Source organism: Rhamphochromis longiceps, linkage group LG19 (assembly GCF_057381845.1).
Source record: "Rhamphochromis longiceps isolate RC_006_pf linkage group LG19, R_longiceps_female_GT1.1, whole genome shotgun sequence".
Lineage (NCBI taxonomy): Eukaryota > Metazoa > Chordata > Actinopteri > Cichliformes > Cichlidae > Rhamphochromis > Rhamphochromis longiceps.
Window position 1 is genome coordinate 29,714,724 of NC_140575.1, and position 21,268 is coordinate 29,735,991.

At 41.4% G+C, this 21,268-nt stretch overlaps 2 protein-coding genes across 7 annotated transcripts in view; both read left to right on the plus strand.

Moving 5' to 3' along the window:
- eml1 (EMAP like 1) overlaps positions 1-17,629 on the plus strand; it is a 53,652-nt gene extending 36,023 nt beyond the window's left edge. For 4 of the 6 annotated variants that reach the window (XM_085390960.1, XM_085390961.1, XM_085390955.1 and 1 more), the window contains 20 exons: positions 1,044-1,172; positions 1,378-1,406; positions 3,773-3,799; positions 6,779-6,908; positions 8,021-8,170; positions 8,761-8,830; positions 9,380-9,490; positions 9,988-10,083; positions 10,216-10,350; positions 10,499-10,598; positions 11,030-11,181; positions 11,668-11,793; positions 12,050-12,181; positions 12,800-12,867; positions 12,993-13,081; positions 14,464-14,561; positions 14,865-14,952; positions 15,281-15,376; positions 15,471-15,601; positions 15,682-17,629. In XM_085390960.1, coding sequence (XP_085247086.1) covers positions 1,044-1,172; positions 1,378-1,406; positions 3,773-3,799; positions 6,779-6,908; positions 8,021-8,170; positions 8,761-8,830; positions 9,380-9,490; positions 9,988-10,083; positions 10,216-10,350; positions 10,499-10,598; positions 11,030-11,181; positions 11,668-11,793; positions 12,050-12,181; positions 12,800-12,867; positions 12,993-13,081; positions 14,464-14,561; positions 14,865-14,952; positions 15,281-15,376; positions 15,471-15,601; positions 15,682-15,807 — 2,083 coding nt within the window. In that variant the 3' untranslated portion in view covers positions 15,808-17,629. The remainder of the gene's footprint in view (positions 1-1,043; positions 1,173-1,377; positions 1,407-3,772; positions 3,800-6,778; positions 6,909-8,020; positions 8,171-8,760; positions 8,831-9,379; positions 9,491-9,987; positions 10,084-10,215; positions 10,351-10,498; positions 10,599-11,029; positions 11,182-11,667; positions 11,794-12,049; positions 12,182-12,799; positions 12,868-12,992; positions 13,082-14,463; positions 14,562-14,864; positions 14,953-15,280; positions 15,377-15,470; positions 15,602-15,681) is intronic. The other 2 variants (XM_085390957.1, XM_085390958.1) reach the window with 2 other exon arrangements.
- A 2,108-nt stretch (positions 17,630-19,737) lies between these two features.
- The window catches only part of evla (Enah/Vasp-like a), a 40,004-nt gene continuing 38,473 nt past the window's right edge, over positions 19,738-21,268 (plus strand). Inside the window, exon 1 of the mRNA XM_085392366.1 lies at positions 19,738-20,187. Within this exon, the coding sequence (XP_085248492.1) occupies positions 20,183-20,187 (5 nt within the window). The 5' untranslated portion in view covers positions 19,738-20,182. The remainder of the gene's footprint in view (positions 20,188-21,268) is intronic.

A 21,268-nucleotide genomic window follows, 5' to 3' on the forward strand; every position in this document is an offset into this window, starting at 1 on the left:
TTTTATTGTTGTGAATGGGCAGGCTGCCGGCACCACCAATATGCAGATTTACAGAGGTCTGTGCAGATGCTGTGGTTATTATAATCGCAGAGGAGTAAACACAGTAAAACTCTGAGGAAACGGCACTGTGCGGTTTTGTAAAAAGTTGTTTCTTTCTTCTTCCCAACTTTTATTGGACCTGATGTCCTCAACTTTCCTGTTTTGCTGTTAGTGAGGTAGCAGTGTTTGCTAAGCAGGCCCAATGATCAGTGGTTCTTCACACTGGGCTGCAAGGACCCTCTGCAGGTTAACAACCGATAACCATTCTCAAGGTGTAACAAACCTCTACTGCTGCTGCACAGTTTGACCTCCTAGTGAATGGAGATGGCGTGAGTAAATGAACATCTCTATTCATGCTACCATTATAAAGGTGTCCCTGGATGATGTCCTTGCCTGAAAGGGGTGCATGGCCCCAAAAAGTTTGAGCTTTAATAATCTTCTAAGAAAGATGCTTCGAGTCCTGAAAGGTGTTCTTAATCTCCTCAAACAACTTTGCTCATACTGCTTACTTGTAATCAGTAATACTAATATTACATAATATTCACACACTCTGATAGGAGCATCTCAGGGTTCAGTATTTTACCTAAGGATACTTCAGCATCCAGGCTGGAGGCTCAAACCACCAACCTTTCAATTAGTGCACAGCCGCTCTACATCCTGAGCCACAGCCAGGAGGTAGAGCGGGGATAAAGCTATTCTAGTACTTAAGTTGTGTAGTAATGCAGCAAAAGCAGCAACAAGCAGGGTTTATTTATGTAATGAATTAATCCAGAATTAAATTAATCTGTATTACTTAGTATTTAGCCGTCTGCCAGCTTTGCCCTATTTGTGAGTGGCCAGTTGTCTCTAGGTGCCAGACGGGGACAAATCTGAGCTGATTAAGGGGGGGAAAATGTATACATCTGGATGAAAACTTTACCAGATGGCATTTTCAGAAAAAGCAGCATCCGGTAAGTTTTGTGACCTATTTCTTGTGACTTTGTCTTCCATCCTTTTAATCACAGCACTGTGAGGAGAGCCAATTCTAATGAACAAATGGGGACACTCAATCGGAAAGATTCAGGTGACTCCAAGGGCAACCGAACCCGAGCCGGATCCACCGGAAGCAACTCCAGCGGCAAAAGGAGTGACAGGTTAGGCAGAACCGGCAGTGAATCAGTTTTTCTCCATTCGGCGCCACATGGAAGCTAAGATGTATAACAATGTTTGTGTTTTGCAAACCAGAAACTACAAGGTTTTTCTTATAAGGCTCTTTCAAATTAAAACATACAGTAGCGATGGTTTAGCCAAAGTTGGGGTGCTGATTGACAGCTGTCTGTTTACTCGTTTACTTTGCAGCAAACAGAGGGACCCAGTGTTCAATGCAGGTAAGAAGCGTCTCCTTTATGGCTGTCTGGCCTTGATGACTATGTGTTTCCCAGCTATGGTCCAACTCATTGAGAGCCATTACATAAAAGATGCTCAGTGGTTCTCTGTGTCAGTCGGAGGTCAATGCATTTTTTTAGAAATCCTGTTAAAATACAGAATTATGTATTCACTTTTTTGTTTATCCCTAAAAGGAAGCAGTGCAAGAGATGCCTTGAACTGTTTTCTGTACCCAGACGACCACTGACGGCTAACACACAATGCTTTGTCTTAGTGTTCATTTTCTCCATTATTTCCTCCCTCACAAGTAACAAGCATCCTACATCCTCATCTTCAAATTGCCATTTGTCTTTTTTTTTTTTTGTAATAAGTTCTTCCTGCTTCTTATGTTAAACTGAACTTTTGGTTGCACTGCTAAACAGTTTGTCATTTATACTCAGTTAAAAAAGCAGATCCTAATATTGTCCAGTGAGCTGATAAACTTCCTCTGCTTTTGTTGAAGAGATTCAAATGCATAAATATATCAATAGCAAGCCTTCAGGGGCTTTTCCAAGTAAATCAGAACTTTACAGGAAACTTTTTAAGGGTTTGTCTTTGAGGCCACAAATAATGATATAAAGTACACTCCTGGGTAAACTGTTATAGCTAATTGCATTGGCATTTGCTATAGTAACTTTCTAGCTAATTAAATTAGCGGCCAGGTGATTTCCATAAAACGATATAAACGTTTTTAATAGCGGAAGGAGTGCAAGGTTAATATGACTCACGTAATATGTGATATTAGTGCAACAATGAGAAAAAGTACGGTGGCCCTGAAAGGTCAAATGTGTAACTTAAGAAAACACCAGCAAAAATTCTGCAAAAGTACACAAAATAAAATAGAAAAACCTTACAAAAAAACTAAACAAAACTCACAAAACAGAACGTGTTTTGGGGGGACAATAATGTGACGGAACACCAGCGGAAGTGACATGCTAACAGTTAACGGCTAAAAGCAAACAAGCATCTACAGAATTATATGAGTTATGAGACTAAAACAGTCAGCCCCTTGTATCTTTTTCCTCCTCACAACACTGAGGCGTCTTCCGCTTCTTTTAAGTTTGTCTCAGGGCGATTCTTCCCATGTTTTGGTTTCTGTCACTTATGCAGCCGTTCCGTCATGGTAATGCTTCCCCCAAGAACACAAGTTTTCGGTTTTCTTTACTTCCATTGTGGGTCTTTTTTTGGATTTTTTTTCTTATCTGCATTTCTGTTGTGTTTTGTGTACTTTAGCAGCATTTTTTTTATTTGCTGGTGTTTTCTTAAATCGTAGTGCATTTGACCTCTCTGAGTTACTGTAAATTTTAAAAAGTTAAAAACATACAAGCATCTAACAGCTGAAAAATTCCTCTCAAGAAAATCCTTCAATCTGATGCTTTGAATCTTTTTGAATCATGCACCTCACAAGTGAACCAGGTCTTACACGGTGTATCCTTTGAACAAAATCCAGAAAGCACATTGTAACAAGACAATGGGACTGAATATAAAATTAGATGAGTATTGATCAGAATTTCCATATCCAGCATGCTATTGATTTCTGCCTAAATTGCACCGCTGCGTTTCATCTGGTTCCATATTTACTCGGCTCGATCTACAGAACGAGACAAAGCTTTACCAGGTTTCTGTCTGTGTTATGAAAAGATAAAACAGCGTGCAGCTTACTGATCCACCACATGTCACAAACTGCCTTAAATATTCAGAAGTTTAAGGCCATAGTTTAAAAAAAAAAGAAAAACAGCAATTTACGACACAAAAAATGATCGAATGAGCCAGTCAATATTCCCGCTAATTTATTTCACTTATGTCATGCTCTGATGATTTAGGCTAATTGATCATAGGCAGCTTGATAGGCATAACCTATCACTATGTGACAATAAACCAATGTGAGCAATAATTGCAGTCTTAGCTTTTATCTCATGCTTGCCTGCAGGACATGAACGTAAAATGGTACATTTGATATTCAGTAAAAAATAGTCTTTGTCCTCACATTAAACTAATCTAACAAAATAGACATTTTTCTTTGTTTTTAGCTTAACAAGGACTAAAAGGGTTAGTAGATGGGGGTCAGGTGGGGGCTTTAATTTAATTATTCACTTACAGTGTAGGAGCAGAGGGTGGAGCACCAGGAAACGAGCATTGATTCTTTTGGCCATTTAAGGAAAGTAGCCATTAGGAATGAGGCTGATTCATTAAGAACATTACGGAGAGAAGCTGCTGTTCATTAAAACCAGTAAACAGGAAGTTCACTCATATTAGGACAGACCAGGAAGTGAGGAAGCGATGCCACGCCTCACCTGGTGCTTGTGTGTCTCTCTGTGACCTTTACAAGGAATGCGACGTGTGACCCACTGCAAAGGTAGGCCACTCACCCCCGTCCCCTAATACACATCCGCTCCCAGTTATCCACAGCTCTCTGGACACTGCAGACAATTTGTTCTGATCTCTGAACACATATCACTTTTGCTCTAAGCCTCAAAAGCTATTTTACTCTTCTGGATAAAATATGGAGTATAACTCTGAAATTTCAACTCATAGTTTTGTTCACCTCCAACTTTTAGGTATCTAAAACTTTCGCAGTACACAGAAAGCTGTCCAGACAGGGGCGGGAGTGGGTTCACAAAAACTGTGTGAACATAGCCTTCCCTGGATTAATTAACATAAAAACGCCCACACCTCCTACCTAACCTCCACCGAGTGCTGCATCAGAGTGGGATTGCAGTGTTTGCAGTTTACTTATTATTCAGCTGTTAGCGAAGCTGCCGCCTTACCACAGTTGTGCCTGTTTGCTCACAGCCTCACTTTCGCTCACAGGCATTTAGTCTCTGTCACCATAGTAACCACACAAAGATTTCTGACACTTGCTGCCTCGCAGTCGCTTTGAGTTTTTCTGCAAACTCTTTAAATCCTCTGTTCTCAGATCCTTCGCTTCAGTTCAGAGCATGTAGATTTGCCACTGCTTATTACCTCCCCACCCTCAAAGTGAATATTTGCATTACAAACACACTGAGTATCTGATTTTGGGTAGTTCCTATTGAAGTCTGTTTGATTTTTTTTTTCAGCTTGTAGTTTTCTCACACAGCCTGACGAGTGTGAGTGTGTGTTTGGGTGTGTGTACGTGTGTGTTTGTGTGTGTGTGGTCCCCTTCAGATGAGTGTTTGAACAAAACTGACCAAAGTGAAAGCCAAGCCCACTTCTTTAAAGATATATTGGTGTTTGCACAGCCTTGTTACAGGGGAATGTAATCTTTAAAACAAACAATGAGATGATTGTGAACATTTTGTTGCTAAAAGCATCTGGTTCCAACGTTTCAGGCTAGTGACTTCTTAAAATGAAGTCGTGTGTGTGTGTGTGTGTGTGTGTGTGTGTGTGTGTGTGTGTGTGTGTGTGTGTGTGTGTGTGTGTGTGTGTGTGTGTGTGTGTGTGTGTGTGTGTGTAGCCTCTTGTCGCAGACTGGACGTATTTGTGTTTTTGAGAAGTTAACCCCCAAAAAGGTCTTGTTTACCCCCTAAACCTTTCATGTTAATGTTTTAATTACAATAAAACCTGAAAAAAACAACACTGAAGTTAGACTTTCAGTCCAATTTGATTAATCGGAAATTCAGCAATAAAGCTTTTTTTTAAATGTAATTAAGAGATTATAGCCCCATAAAATATAGCAGTTATAAAATATATGGTCTTTTTTTGTAACACCATTTTCTTTATTTTGCAATCTCTTCCAAAGGCTGTAAATTATGATCTCCATTTATAGTAAAATAGAGGATAATGCAGGGAATGCTTTTAGGGCGTGGCTACCCGCAATTGTGCTATGTCTTAGTTTTTTAAACCAGAAATGATACCCAAGGCACAAATCTGACTGAGAAACCCAGATGGCCAGAACCAGTATTGTCAACTCAAAGCATTAATATGCAAACCAGTTGACAACCATGACTGCTGCCATCATTTATATACAGTTTATGTAAAGGCTCCAAAACAAGGTTTCGAATGACTGAGGGGGAGATCTTATATGAGACCAACTAAAAATGACAAATTTAATTTGCATTGCTCAACAGATACTAAATTACTACTTTTCTAAATATATCCCAGTCTTCAACAATATGCTGGCTTAAATTGGGAATAATTTCCATAGTTTCCCTGTGTCCTACCAGTTTCATAATTCTTGTACTTAATGTAAAAAAAACTTCATGTGTCTAACTTCTTGCATTTCTTGATCCTGCTTTGTCCCTATTTTGCCCTCTTCATCTGTCCGGCCCTGACAACCTCTATTGCCCCGCTTCATCAACAACTCCCCTGCTCTTTCTCCTTATCTATGTTATAGTCACAGTACAGATTTACCTCAGCCGCTCTACAAAGTTGACTGGGAAAGGCAGCGTCCCTGCAGCTTCAGGGGTAACAACCCGTTCAGCCGCCAACACACAACAAACCTCAGAAATCAGCAGGGCCAAAAAAGGCAACTCTGCTAAGGTTTCAGTGGCCAGAACGACCCCGAATTTTAGCATCCAGTTGAGGAAGACCGGGAGCCTGTCATCCTACTCTCCCCTTAATACACCCAGCTACCGCAGCCCTATTAAATCCCCCAGCCAGTACTTCCAGATTTGTTATTAGCAAACATAAGCAAGCTTATCTAGAGAGGACAGCATGTTTTATGTCTAAAGTAATAAAGGAAGATTCATGATTTTAAACTTGATCTTTCCCTTTAAAAACAACACAAGGAAAGAATCAGAGAAAAAGCAGCAAAATGAGTACAAAAACCTTTAAAGCCATCAATTTGATCCATTAGTCAACCTTTCTGATTATCTGTTAACATTAAAGTTTATTTTGTTCATTTTGGTTTCCTTCTGCATGGTTTATTTTGCATGTTTTAAAATGATTTCTCAGTGTTTCCTCTTCTAAGCCTCAATCTGTTTTTTTTTTCTTTTCACTGCTTCTTGTGTCTGCGTTTCATGTTGGTCAATCTCTGCTGTGAGCTGAATATTCCTGAGTTGTGAAGATTTTTAACAAAGTGTTTGCAGTTTTATTTTGTGCTGCTTCTTGTCATATATGTGTTTTGAAATGGCCAATAAAAGTCCGTTAAAAAGCTGTTTGTCTTCCCAAGCTCTGTCATTTTTTGATCATCTCACATCACTTCATCCTCTCGTCTTGTCTTACACTCAGTATTATCACCCTTGTCATTCACACCATAATGGATGTATTAAGTAGCAGTGCTGTGTGTGCTTCTGTTTTGCCGTATAGTAAAAAAAATGACACTGTAAGTGATTTAATTCCACCCAGGATTCAGGGGTTCTGTGTTTGTGCATCTAAACATTATCTCACCGATTATTCTTGTTGCCTTTTCTAGAGGAGGGTTATGTGAAAATGTATTTGAAAGGACGCCCCGTCACCATGTACATGCCCAAAGACCAAGTGGACAGCTACTGCCTGGAGGCAAGAGCAGAGCTACCTAGCAACAAACTCAAGCTGGACTGGGTGTATCCTTTTACTGCAACCTATTTGCCAAATACCGGAGGCAGGGAGCTTGTGTGAGAGCATTTTGACATGTTTTGAACAGAAAAAGTTCAAGTATAATCCCACTTTCTGATTTGGAAAGTTTCTCAAAGTAATCATCTGAGGAAATCCACATTGTGATGTAGTTGTGGGAGTTAAGAGGAGGAAGGCGCGAGCCTGTCTTTTTGCTTTCCCTGCTTGTCAGAGCAGATCTGTTCAGATGTTCATTTTCACCGGATTGTGCTGCCGCTGTCGGAGCCGGGCTCATCGCTCTGCGGCCTGGAGTCAGTAATAACCTGCGCACAGCTGGCAGGCTAAAGCACGGCCAGTCAGCAGCTCCTCTTGTGCTGTTTTATTTTTACTTTGTGTCACTGCGGTTTTATTTCTTTGCTTCTTTTGTTCGTTGATGAAGGAGTGAATATAGCTGGTTGTTAAGCCTGTCACAAACCCAGAGGCAAAACAGAAAATGATCAAATCTGATAAGGAAAGCACAAACAACAAACACACCGACAGAAATACAAACGTGGGCCGTGCATTTTGGATATGATGAATTACCCATTTTTAAAATGGACCTATATAGCTTTTGGTTGTTTTCTTTTGCAGTGAAGAATGTCCACATTAAACATGCCGAAAGTGTAATTCAACAATAATATGAATAGAGCAGCATGTAATGCTTTAAAAAGCTCTAAACGCTTGGTTTCAGACCGTTTTCCTTGGATCTACATGATGTCAAAGAGACTGAAATCTTTAATGCAGTCATCTCAGCCTTAGAAGCCCCTCCCACCCACTGTTCAAGTGTTCTGTTTGCAAGTGGCAGCCAATCAGAAGAAAGGCGAGATTAGCTCACTCAGTGGATGAAATGAAAAGAATGAAGACAAAGGATTCCTTTTCACTATGAATCATGCAAAGCTAATTTTATAGTCTATTATTTTTGCTTCTCCTGATCTCAGTTTTAATCCACACAGTTTAAATTTATGAATGCTACACAAATGAAAGCACATAGCTGTTTGTGATTAAAGAAAACAGAGCAAAACATGTGTTATAAACCCATTTAGGGTTTTCCTTTCTTTCATTCCTTGACCGCTTTCTTGTTCAGCTATGGCTACCGTGGTCGAGACTGTCGCTCCAACCTTTACTTGCTCCCCACTGGAGAAACGGTGTATTTCATCGCCTCCGTGGTCGTCCTGTTTAACGTGGACGAGCGGTTGCAGAGACACTACACCGGACACACAGACGACATCAAATGGTAAGAGACGTCAGCAGCCCAGATCGAGTCTTTAATCTTGCTCTCATCTCTTTGCTCCTTTTGTATCTCCTATTCCTGACAAATACACAACTGACTCATGTAACTACAGCAGGCGAAGTAACAGGTGCACTCAAGTGTTGCATTCAGGCACAAGGCTGAAAGTATATTTGTAGGAAAGCTCGGAGTGCAGTGAGAGTAACCTTGAGCAGTCACTGCCATGATTATGTTATCACACGCTGAGGTTAATAAAAGTTCATCTTATTAATCACCAGTTTGGATTACAGATCAGAGGATGAATCAGAGAGATTCTCGCTCCTTTTAAGACAAAGTGTTTGAACTTCCTGCGAGTGGTGCTGCACCGCCAAAGCCCCCAAAGGAATTCATCTTAATATGTTTAATTTCCCTCCACAGTTTGACGCAGACAGCGTGTGGTAGCTACAGCGAATATCATATTCATATCTTTAAAAATCTCACTCACCAAAAGCGGCCTTTCATGTCCTGGGAGCACATGGCTCATCTTTATTCAAACGGTCCTTTGATGTCAAAAAGCCTGTTTTCACATCTACTTTTCACATCTTTCTCTCCACCAGCCTGGCTGTCCACCCTGATAAAATCACCATAGCAACTGGGCAGGTGGCGGGCACCTCCTCAGACGGAAAAGTAAGTGAGATCTGCTCCTTATGTTTTATCAAGTTATCTGTTATCATTTTTGATTTATTGTGTTTGGGTGTAAATTCTATTTTCTTGAAGGAACAGATTTACCTAATTCTGGCAGAGAGTTCCTGCATCCAGCGGTCACTTTTTTAGGTACACCTTACTCTTACAGAGTTGGACCCCTTTTTCCCTTCCAAACTGCTTTAATTGTCTATGGAAACATTTCTCAAAGATGTTGGTTCATGTTGACATGATAACATCACACAGATGCTGCAGAAATGTTGGAGCACAGCCATGATGCAACCTAAACAGCCTTTGGGTTGTGGTGGAGATCTGGTGGCTGTGGAGAGCATTTGTGAGCAGTGAACTCATCGCCGTGTTCAAGAAACTAGCGTAACCCTGGCTGATTAGATATTTGCATTAATAAGCAGCTGAGCTGTATCTAATAAAGTGGCCAGCGAGTGCATTTTTCTCAGTGAATTTGCTTCTTCAAGCCGTACGTCACATCAAACTGATGTGTTGTGCCGATGGTTGTGTGCACTCCCTGTCTGGCAGCAGCTGGCTCCTCACGTTCGTGTGTGGGACTCCGTCAGCCTCAACACCCTCCATGTTCTGGGCACCGGCTTCTTTGACAGAGCACTCGTCTGCTTGGCTTTCTCCAAGTCGGTGAGGAAACCCCCTCTGACACACTTAAATAAATAAATTAGTGACTTCATAAATTAATTACAGTGTCACAAACTGCATGAACTGATGTATAAATTGTGACATAAGTTCATATTTTGTTTAAATTTCTTTTGTTTTTTATTAACCTTGGTTTCCCATTTAGTTTGTTCTATATTTAATTAATTCTTCATTTCTACTGCAAGGACAGGCGCTGTCATTCACAGCAGGTCGGAGGTTAACTTCACCTCTGTTGGTTTATCAGTGCCAAGCTCACAATATATAGTTCAAGCACTCAGATAATCTAGTAAAAATTAATACTGTCAATAAATTAGTCTTAAATTATTCATTGGCTACATTAATTTTTAATATGTTTTTATTACATTTAATGAATTGATCATTTATTTATTGAGTCCATTTATTACTTTATTCATTTTTTATTTTGACAGTTCCAGTTCTCTGTAAAATTAACCTCTTTATTTTCAAAACATTTTTAATGTCAGAACGGAGGAAACACACTTTGTGTCGTCGACGACTCCAACGACCACGTCCTCTCTGTGTGGGACTGGCAGAAAGAGGACAGACTGGCTGAAGTTAAGGTATCTGCACATGTATTGTGTGATTTCTTTGTGTTTGTGTTTGGGTGTGATTGCCTCAGTAGGCTCAGTGTTTAATGTTTCTCCTGAGCTTCATTCTTTCTTTTCTTTTTTTTTCCACGTGTTTTGGCTCAGTGCTCCAACGAGTCGGTGTTTGCTGCGGACTTTCACCCCACAGACAGCAACATCGTGGTGACGTGTGGCAAGTCCCATCTATATTTCTGGAACCTGGAGAAAGGCATGCTGGTCAAGAAGCAGGGACTGTTTGAGGTAGGACTGTTCCTCACATGTTAGGAAGCATATTCACATCTAGAGTCATGACAGTATGTAACGTCATGAGTTGTTGCGTTGCTATATATAGAAATTTGGGGGTAGCTGAGCAAAATTCAGTTCATGTATGTTCTTGTGTTTACTGCAGAAACAAGAGAAGCCCAAGTTTGTGTTGTGCGTGACCTTCGCGGAAAATGGAGACGCTATAACCGGAGACTCGAGTGGGAACATCCTGGTGTGGGGAAAAGGTACTCGACTGTTTCACGCTCGCCTGTGAAAAGGATCATGTCTGTAGGGTGTACACAGTGAGTGAGTCTGCAGAGAAAGAGAGCGTACCACGGCTGAAAATAGGGGTGTGGTCAAAAATAGAAAGAGCTGTGTGCTTTCACAGAAGAAGTGTGCGTCAGAAGCACAATGAAAAAAACAATAATGATTCTGTCTGCGAAGGATTTTGTGGTTATAAGCTCGAAGATGCGTCACTGTGGTGGTGGAATCAGGAGACTAGGAGTCAAAGATGTGTCTCAATCTGAACTGTTTTATATAAAAGGAAAAAAAGGTGCAGGAGATGTGCAGTCTTACAGTTTTATACCCTCATCACACCATCTGTCTCTGTCAGTTTATCTTCCCTCTGCGTACAGTCGACCTTTACGCCCTTCTCTGTCCCATCTTCATTGTGCAGGCACTAATCGCATCAGCCACGTCATCCAAGGAGCTCACGAAGGCAGCATCTTTGCTCTGTGCATGCTGAGGAACGGCACTCTGGTGTCTGGGGGGAAAGACCGCAGGCTCATTTCCTGGGACAGCAGCTACCAGCAGACACAAACGGTGGAGGTGAGAAAGCATAAACGCTCTGAGGCAAATGCAAAGTTTATAAATTACACATAATTCTACAGATGGGGTACACTAGTCATGCTGTTAAGCATTTGACAGAATCCTTGGGTTTTTAATGCTTAGTTGCTCAGCTCTATAGCTCTTAATGATGCACCAGAAGCACACACTGTTAAGATGTATTAATAAAATGTTAAGCTGAATATCAAGCACCTTCCTCCAAGTAGGTCTCAGTCTGGAATATTAGCCAGAATTTGCATGCATGCCTGAGGCGGCTGACTATGCATTCTGAATACTGCATCTTATTATAAATATTACAGAGGATAAGATGGATTTGTGCTTTCAAAGAGATTCACAGGCATTTATAGCAATGACACTCGGGGTTCACATTGACTGTATTATTATTATAAATTAGCTTGTCTTGCCTGAGGCAGCTGTTAGGTTCCAGGTGAAGCGGTGCTGTGCATGATCGCTGCTTTTTCTCTACAGGTGCCTGAGTTGTTTGGTCCCATCCGGACTATAGCAGAGGGCAGAGGGGAGAGTGTGCTCATCGGGACCACAAAGAACTTTGTTTTGAAAGGCAGTTTGGATGGAGAGTTCATGCCCATTACACAGGTACATGCAGCAGTCAGGTTTATCTCTACATTGGCTGTCCAATAGGAGGGTTCCTTCTTCTTCCTTTCCTTAGAACCTACTACTAGCTCATCTCAAGTTCATGCAGATGAAAATCAAATTTTAATGAATAAATGAATGTGTTTGATTAAGTTACAACAGGATGTGTTCAAATGCTTTGCACAACCCCAAAACAGTAGGTTGCTGATTAGTTTTATCAGCTTTGTTTCTTTCTCTTTCTTTCTCTTCTTTTCTGCAGGGTCACACTGATGAGTTGTGGGGTTTAGCCATCCATCCCTGGAAACCTCAGTTCCTGACCTGTGGGTATGACAGGCAGGTCTGTCTGTGGGACTCAAGCTCCCATCAGCTGATCTGGTCCAAGAGCCTGGAAGTAAGTTTAGGCAACACTGGCCCCTGGGGTCAGTCACTGGAATTACACAGCAAACATATGAAGATCATTTTTATGTCTATTAGAATAAACAGGACATCAAGTAGCAAAAGTGCATGTACAAATTTACAGCAAAGCTATCAGCATAACATTATTTATACTTTATATAAATTTGGATTATTTGAATTATTGATCACATTAAAGATTCCCTCCAAATACATTTCATAACACAATTCAGTAAAAAATAAATCTTCTTTTTCTATTGCATCTATTTCTTCTCTCTTGCTAAAGAAATCAATTTATATGTGTGATCCCAGTCATACGAGTGAGATGTGAAGTGCTTAACTGATTCCGATTTTGATTAGCATGATGGTATACATCTTCTACATGACTGAGATCATCATTTTCAATGTCTGCGCACTGTAGACTACAAAAGTAGAGCTCACAAAATCATGCTCATATGTACCAAACGCATCTTAAATTTAAGGCAAGCAGTGAAACCAGGAGATAAACGTAAAAGCTGCACACAAGTGAATCTGCATAGTGAGGTAACAATAATCAAAACCCATTAATGAGTGAAGGGGTGGACTTTAAATGTCATATTCTTTCTTCTTCTCACAGGATGCTGCACAGTCAGCAGGTTTCCATCCTTCTGGAGCTGTGGTTGCTGTAGGAACCCAGACGGGCAGGTATAGACACCATCACCAAAAAGCATTTAGTGCCAATGCGCTTGGTTAAGAGATACAGCCTTTACTTTACAGCTAAAAAAAAAGTATTTGTAAGATTTTGATTGGTTCTGTCATCAATCCTGCAGGTGGCTGGTACTGGACACAGACTCTAAGGATTTAGTCACAATGCACACAGATGGGAATGAGCAGCTGTCGGTTATGCGCTATGGGCCAGGTATGGTGTTAATCTCATGTTTGTGTATTAATGTTAGGAAAATTAAGAAGACTACACAGAAGACTTGCATGTGTTGTAGTTTATGTTGATTGAAGAGAGCTAAAACTGCCAAAATCAAAACAAAAGAAGTCATATACTCATGAGCCACTTTATTAGGTACACCTCTCTTCGACCCCATTTTGCCTCCAGAACAGGCTTAATTGTTTGCGGCATCGATTCAACAATGAGCTGGAAACATACTGACATGATAGCAAATATCACGTTCCATCCTGTCCCAAAGGTGCTCTACTTCATTGAGAGCTGGTGACTGTGGAGGCCGTTTGAATACGGTGAACTCAAAGCCAGTTTGAGTGTTGTGACATGGCACATTGTCTTGCAGCTATCAGACGATGGGTTCACTGTGGTCATAAAGGGATGGACATGGTCATTTGTGGAGTTTAAACAATGATCACTTGGTACTAAAGGATGCCAAGAAAATATCCCCAGTACTATTACACCAGAATCAGCCTGAACCAAAAATACAGGGCAGGGTGGATCCCTGCTGTTATATTGTTTATGTGAAATCCGCTTAAGCTTAAAGCAGTCTGGCCATTCTTCTCTGACCTTTGGCATCAAAAATGCACTTTCGCCCAGAGAACTGCTGCTCACTGAATATTTTCTCCTTTTCCAACCATTCTCTGTAAACCCTGGAGATGGTTGTGTGGGAAAATCCCACGTCAGCAGTTTCGAAACACTCCTGCCTGGCACCAACAGTCACATAAATCACCCTTCTTCTCCAGTCTGGTGCTCAGATTGAACTTCAGCAGTCTTGACCATGTCTACATGCCTAAATGACTGAGATGCTGCCATGTGATTGGCTAATTATAGCCTTCTTGTTAACAAGAAGTGGAACAGGTGTACCTAATGAAGTGATCAGTGAGTGTATATGAATTACCAAGTAATATTGTTATAAAAACCAAAAGGTTAATACAACCAGCTAACTGCGCTAACACGTTGACGCCGTGCAGCCCCGCACGGGGTGATCGGCGTTAACTCGCTAACGGAGATTTGCTGCATTAATGCAGTTAAACGTCATTTTAACGAGATTAACGCTACCAGCACTAATATATACATTCAACAATTACATTAGATTATTTAGTTTTAAATGAATTTTGCAAATATCTGATATTCTGCCAAGAGTGTGAGAATGCTTTGATCCATATTTTCCTATATTAGGTAATGAACATCTGCTATACCTGCAGCATCAGATGTATCACCTGCCTCCTCACAGTGGATATCCATCTACAACAGTCTAGTTAATTATTTGCCATCTGCAAACCTGTTTTTTAATTTATATTTCATTTTATGACCTCTAATGTTCCTCTTTTCTTCATCTTATATAGATGGTAACTTCCTGGCCATCGGATCCCACGACAACTACATCTATATCTACGCTGTGGCAGAAAATGGGAGGAAGTACAGTCGAGTGGGGAAGTGCTCGGTGAGCACCTGTATTTATAATCCCCCTCATCCTTTATTTCAAGTTCCTTTCTGCTTCACCTTTATCTTTAGCTCCCTCCTCAGTTCTGCATTTCAGTGCTTTCTGGATGTGTGTTTACAGAGAACCGGCAAAGTCATAAATAACAACCCCCAGAGTCATACCCTGCTGAGACTATGCATCAAAATTTCTAGGATTATTTATAGTTCTTGGATACCCATACTGACTCCACTCTGAAAATACTGTGAAGTGTGTGTTGCTGTGTGTGTCTGAGATGCATTTTTAAACTTTTCTAACTTCTCCCAGGGTCACTCCAGTTTCATCACTCATCTGGACTGGTCTGTGGACTCTCAGTACCTGGTATCAAATTCAGGCGACTATGAGATACTGTACTGTAAGTCACTTATCCTCAAGTTTCCTTTAGGATTGATATAATCCTTAAAAATGCCACGAAATCTAGTAAAGTTGGCCTAAAATGATTTTTCCCCTTTCATGCATTCATGAAACTAGTCACTGTGCAAAACTGTGTTCACAACCTGCTCTGAGGTAGCAGGAGAGCACAAACTTGGTTGTGCATTTGAGCAATCTTACGGTAGTTAGTTTCGTAAGATGTTGAGTGTAAAGTTTTCAGTCACAGTAATTTGGAGTTGGCATGCCCAACAGCACCCATTCTAAGCCACGCTAAGACCTGTTTTGTATTTGCTTTGTATTTGTTTCCTCAGGGATCCCATCAGTGTGTAAACAGGTGGTCAGCGTGGAGACAACCAGAGATATTGAGTGGGCCACCCACACCTGCACTCTGGGCTTCCAGGTCTTTGGTAAGTGGCGGATCCTTTGATCTCCCTCTTTACGTGTATGTTGGTGTTTAATTGTGCATTCAGTAGACATTTCCGGCGCCCTCTGCTTCCCCAGGCCTGTGGCCCGACGGCTCAGACGGCACCGACATCAACGCCGTGTGCAGATCCAACGATAAGAGCCTCCTGGTTACCGGAGACGACTTTGGGAAGGTCCACCTCTTCTCATACCCCTGCTCACAGTTCAGGGTGAGATGCTGCTCACGGTGATGTTAAGCAGGATATTCGGCTCAGTATCGAAAAACAGTGTTGTTTTTGTTTCTTTCCAGGCTCCCAGCCATGTTTACGGTGGCCACAGCAGTCACGTGACCAATGTAACCTTCCTGTATGATGACAGCTACCTGGTGTCGACAGGTGGGAAGGACATGAGCGTGATGCAGTGGAGGATAGTCTGAGCGAGCACAGAAATGGATACTGTCCAGCTTCTCGCTGCTGCTGCTGCTGCTGCGGCTGAAGCAAAGTGAACCAAACTGCACTAAACTGAACCAAACCAAACTGAAACGAACTCATACGCTAACACAGATGTGGATCTGAATTAACTGAAGTGGTTTTGATTGAAGAGAAACTTTTTGACCTGAGGTTTCCTTTCCCCGATCCACACACAGATCCTAACTGCGACAAACTGTCGGGGGTCTGACATGCGCCTGCTTGAAAGACAAAAATCCTCTTATTTCCCCCTTTCTCTGTCTCCGCACTACATGTAAAAAGAAAAGAAATCTCCCCCTCGCGTACTGTAGCCTTGCACCCAGCGACATTAAACAAAACAAATCAAACGGATCAATGCGAAAACCAAAGGCCCTGTCTGACCCGATGGGTGCGTTTTTACAGTTTGGCTTCACTGTCCTTGTGTAGTACACACTCCTGCCACCAGATAATGGACTGAAGAGGTTTGTTTTGCTGCCTTTCAGAGCCCCTCCAGACTGAACTGGAGATCCGAGAACACTGCAACAAAAACTGTGCACAGAAGGAAATACAGTGTGATTTTTTTCTAATTGTCAAACTTTTATTTTGTATTTAACAACTCAGGAAAGCACTAGTGAAGCAAGGCCCTTCCCCGTTTTGTTAACACTGTCACATCAGAAAGAGTCTCTGAAAAAACATCTCACTAAAATATCCAAACGTCTCATTAACGGTTAATATTAGATCCAACTTTTGTTCAGCCATTATTGCTTTGTTGGTTTTGTGGGACTGAGGAGGATACTGTGAGTGAGGAGGTTGTTACCCACTATTTAAAACCAGAAGGATCTAATAAGAAATTTATTTGAACATATTCAAATTGTTTGTGCTTCCATCTCTTTACACAGGACCCCTTTCCTATTATTTATTGATTGTGCGTAAAATCCTTCACTGCCAGCTTGATTTCCTTTGACCCTTTTTCCTGCAATAAATCTCTGTTTAGATCGGTAGATGTACTAAAAAGCTTGAAACTGATCTGAGGACGCTGTGGGTGAAATATACACTATTTTGGTTTGCTAGGTTTCTCTGACTTTTGCCTGGAGTGCAAGGAGAATCAAAATGAAGCGTATGCTGAGGTTTTCAGTGATGTGAAGCCCTTTCAAATCTGTGTCTTTCCACTTTTTATTGTACCTACATCAGTTTATGAAGGGGAAGAATGAGACCATTACACTGTAACTGTCTGATGTGCTTCTCAGCTGTGCGCCATCAGTCACTGGCAAGGTATTTAACAGAACTGTTGAGATGTTTTTTGGGTTTTTTTTCTATAATGCACTGCTTCTGCCTGATTTTAAAAAAAAAATACAGCAGGTCTATTAAGCTAATTAACATTTAGCACTTACTGGAGCTTTTCATAAACCAATGTCTGCTCTCAGGCTTTAAAGCTGTCTGCCATCCGATCAGTGGTACGATGTGTAGCATGTCACACTCCTTATGGTTAACAGAAAAGCCAAATGAGCACACGTGCATGAGTAAATGGGACTTTTTTTTTACGTGATAATTGGTTGGGGTTTAGCTGATTTTAGTGTGAACATAGCTGCTGCTGTTATGAGGCACACTGAGGTGGTTTAAAAATCCTGAAGGCTGGCTGATTGTTTTATCGGTTTATGTCCTTTTATCAGGAAAATTTCAGATCTTTTAACAACAGTGATTTAAAGCTGCCACTCTACAGAGTGAATGTAACATTTATTTGTCTTACCACTTTAACACTTGGGGCTGCAAAATACCATTGAACATTAAAATCTCTCTGGAAGTAAATGATGAAATACAAATGATCTTTTGTCTTATATTTTTCACTTTTCTCTTTTTTATTTGTTTAATTCTTTCTTTGACATGTGGCTTTTGTTTTATTGAAAATTCTAACAAAGGAAATCCACTCACAGGGACTATAGAGTGGAAATTGAAATCAGTTAGTTGTAAAAACAAAAAACAAAAAAAATGACAACAACATTTCACTCTAAAGCAGAATACAACATTTGTAGTACCTGTAGACGCCCTGGAGGGCTAAAATTGCCCAAATCAAAAATAAATAAATAAATAAAAAAATAAAAATAATAATAATAATAATTATATATATATATATATATATATATATATATATATATATATATATATATATATATATATATATAAAAGGTGGAATTAAATGCAACAATTAATTAATACATAAATTAATAATTAATAATTGGATAATAAATTCAATGCTAATATAAATGTAACTGGTACATGTACAAGCTCCAGTATTCTTTGTTGTGTTTTGCTATAGGTCACGAAAAGAAAATGAGACAATCCCTTTTAAGGTCTTCTAAGTATAGAAATGGAAAAAATCATTCATTGTAGCCCATTGGTAGGTGGTTGCTGAGCAACCTCATGATATCATAATGCATAATGCACGGTTGAAGTTTTGTGGAGGTAAACAGGATGCCACTGTCGTAAAATTAAAAAGGACAGTGTGCTTTAATAAGGCATTGTGCGTGCATAAATTCTTAAAACAGATCATTTTAGCCCACTGAAAGGTGGTTGCTAGACAACGTGACAATATCATAAGATCTGATATAGATAAGAACCTTCAGGGATCTAATGCTGTGTCCACACTGGAAGCACTTCACAGCAGCGTGATAACTTCAGGCAACTACGGGAGAAATAAACACTGGGGATGCAAAGTGAGCGGAACCTCACATAAGTTTTTCTCAACTTGTGAGTGATTGAAGAGACAACCCGTTCTCACTCCCAAAGCGTAACATTTTACGCTAGGTGACAAATCGTCACCATATTACGTTTTCGGCTACCCACCACGTTCCTAAATGACGACCTCGGAAAAAGAGGAAATATGAGAACCGTCTGGACTGAACCTACACATGTTCGCTCTTTTTCTTCAAATCGCTTAGAAACACGCTATTTAACATCATTAAAGTCCTGGTTAAGGTCAGGAATAAGGTTATGGTCAGGGCTAGGGATAAGGTTAGGTTTAGGGCTGGAATACAGGTCTGGAACGTCTACTACCGCGGGAGCGTCATTGCACTGGATTCCAGCCATAACCCGCCGCGTACCATAAGAACGCCGAAGGTCTCCTTTCGCGTTCCTCAGGAACGCCGCGGGACGTGACAAAACGTCCACATGTTACGCCTCGGGAGTGAGAACGCTCTAGAGACTACCAGTGAGGATTCTCTTGACTAACATATGACCTGATGACTTGGTAGTAAACTTGGTAGTAGTACATTAAGACAATTATTTTCCACCACACCAGCCAAGCACCTCAGTTCTCTATAGCAACTATTCGAGGGAGTAATTTCTGTTAAGAGCCTGAGGTTAGTTAGAAAGAACAAAGCTGACCTAATAAAATAGTTGGAAAAAATTCAATAGAAATTAATAAAAGAAATGTAAAAAGCAAAAAAATATTTTAAGAAAATAATCATGTAAATGCAATGATGCAGGGCTGAGATATTGTGGTCGCCCGACCAGAGATATCGCTACCTCCAGGACGTCGGGCTAGCGATTTTGCAAGCCCTGATGCGTAAATCAATAAATAGAATGTAAAATCAAATTGGAAGACGAATAAATAGAGGTTTAATTAAACGGTAAAGAAATACACAAGCAAATCAAAATAAATATAAATATTTGTGTGTGTGTGTGTGTGTGTGTGTGTGTGTGTGTGTGTGTGTGTGTGTGTGTGTGTGTGTGTGTGTGTGTGTGTGTGTGTTTACTAACAATCATTTGTTTAGTTAGCTTTATTTTTGGCTCATGTGGTCCTCCATACATTAGGGGGCTAGACCAGACTACTTGTTTGCCTGCTGAGACTCTGACGGGTGGGGTACTTAGGGGGCGTCAGTTCCCTGCATGTGTGCGTCTTGGCCGCAGGTGGGCAGCATTGAGCCGGTCGGCTCGCACCCCCTCCCCTCTCCCTTTGCACGCCGTATTAGCATTTTCCCCAAAATCTGTCCATCTCACCAAAACACTCCGAATGGGAAGAAAATATGGCATGAAGGAGGCGGCTGACGACCACGGTTCACCGTCTTCTACCGAGCGCGAGCACCGACTGAACATGGACTTAAGGACACGCGGCGTAAGCAGCAGCGCGTGCGGAGAGCAGAGACAACGGAGCACAAAGCGGATGGAAGAAAACGCTCGGGTTGTCGCTTAGCGTTTCACGACCCATCCTCAGCCTGTGATATCGCCACAGACGCGCAGAGAGGACACAAGGTGGAGGCCGGCGGGCTGCTCCGAGCCTCACACGAGGGTATATACTGAAATAATAGCGGGACGTATTGAGCAGCCTCATCAGTGCCATCAGCCCCGGTTGAATAAAAGAGGAGGAAAATGAGGTAAGCACCGTATCGTGCGCTGTCATGGCAGATGCGCAGCGACACGGAGCCCTCTCCGGGGCTACATCTGCATTTCCACAATAACCTCGCTGGAATGATCATTTACTGAATAACTGCAGCATCTTCTCATATTTTATTGCCAGTTTTTCCTCCGGGTGCCCACCCACCCGGCCTCATCCCCTTCACCCACCTTCCATACGTGCGCCCTTTAACTGTGCGCTTTTATGTCATATTGTTAAATGGCGAATTATCGAAATGACTTCTCCGCTTTCCACCCCCCTCCACCCCCTTCTTTGTCACCGCCGGACCCACCCAGCGCATTGAAGGCAGGATTCAGGCCAGGTTGATGTTGTCATGGAAACGACAGCATCATGTATTTCCCTACATAAGCAATTCGGGTGCACCCGGTGAAATGATAAAAAAAAATAATAAAATACTGCTTTCGTTAAATGTGATTGATGCACCGCCGGGGTGAGTGGCTGCAGGAGGGGAGTGTGTTGGTGTGGTGGGTGGGGGACAGGATAAATGAGGGTGCTTATAACCGTGGCAAGAGGAGGAGGAGGGTGTTTATTCCGGTGGTTGCTAGGCAGGTTAACAGACCCCCACCCCCTCACCCACTTCCCATATACACCTACAGAAACCATGATGGTTGCATATATGCATACTATCCAGTCTGTGGCTCTTTTTGAAGTCATTCTACATCTGAGCTTATGGGCGGTATTTTGAGCCCTTTCCTGGTTGTGCTGGTATGCAGAACGCGCTGAGGCCCAGATCTTCTTCTTCAGCAGGAGGAGCAGCAGTCTTTATACTCTGTGCTATTTATGAAGCAGTCCTTTTATGTTTTCCCCTTCCTGCCTTAGTTTGACTCCTCCATGTCTCCGTAGCTGCAGTCAGCCTGCACCATTCCGTTTTACAGCCTCAGATTTACTCTGACAGCTCTCCTCAGATACAGTGCACTCTCGCTCTGCTTTTCCTGTAGCTACCGGTGTTGGTCTGTATCTTTGTGAGAGAGTCTGCTGAGAGTCTGTGGAATCAAAAAGGAAAAGGAAAAAGAGAGAGAAAGGGAACAAAAAATGGGATA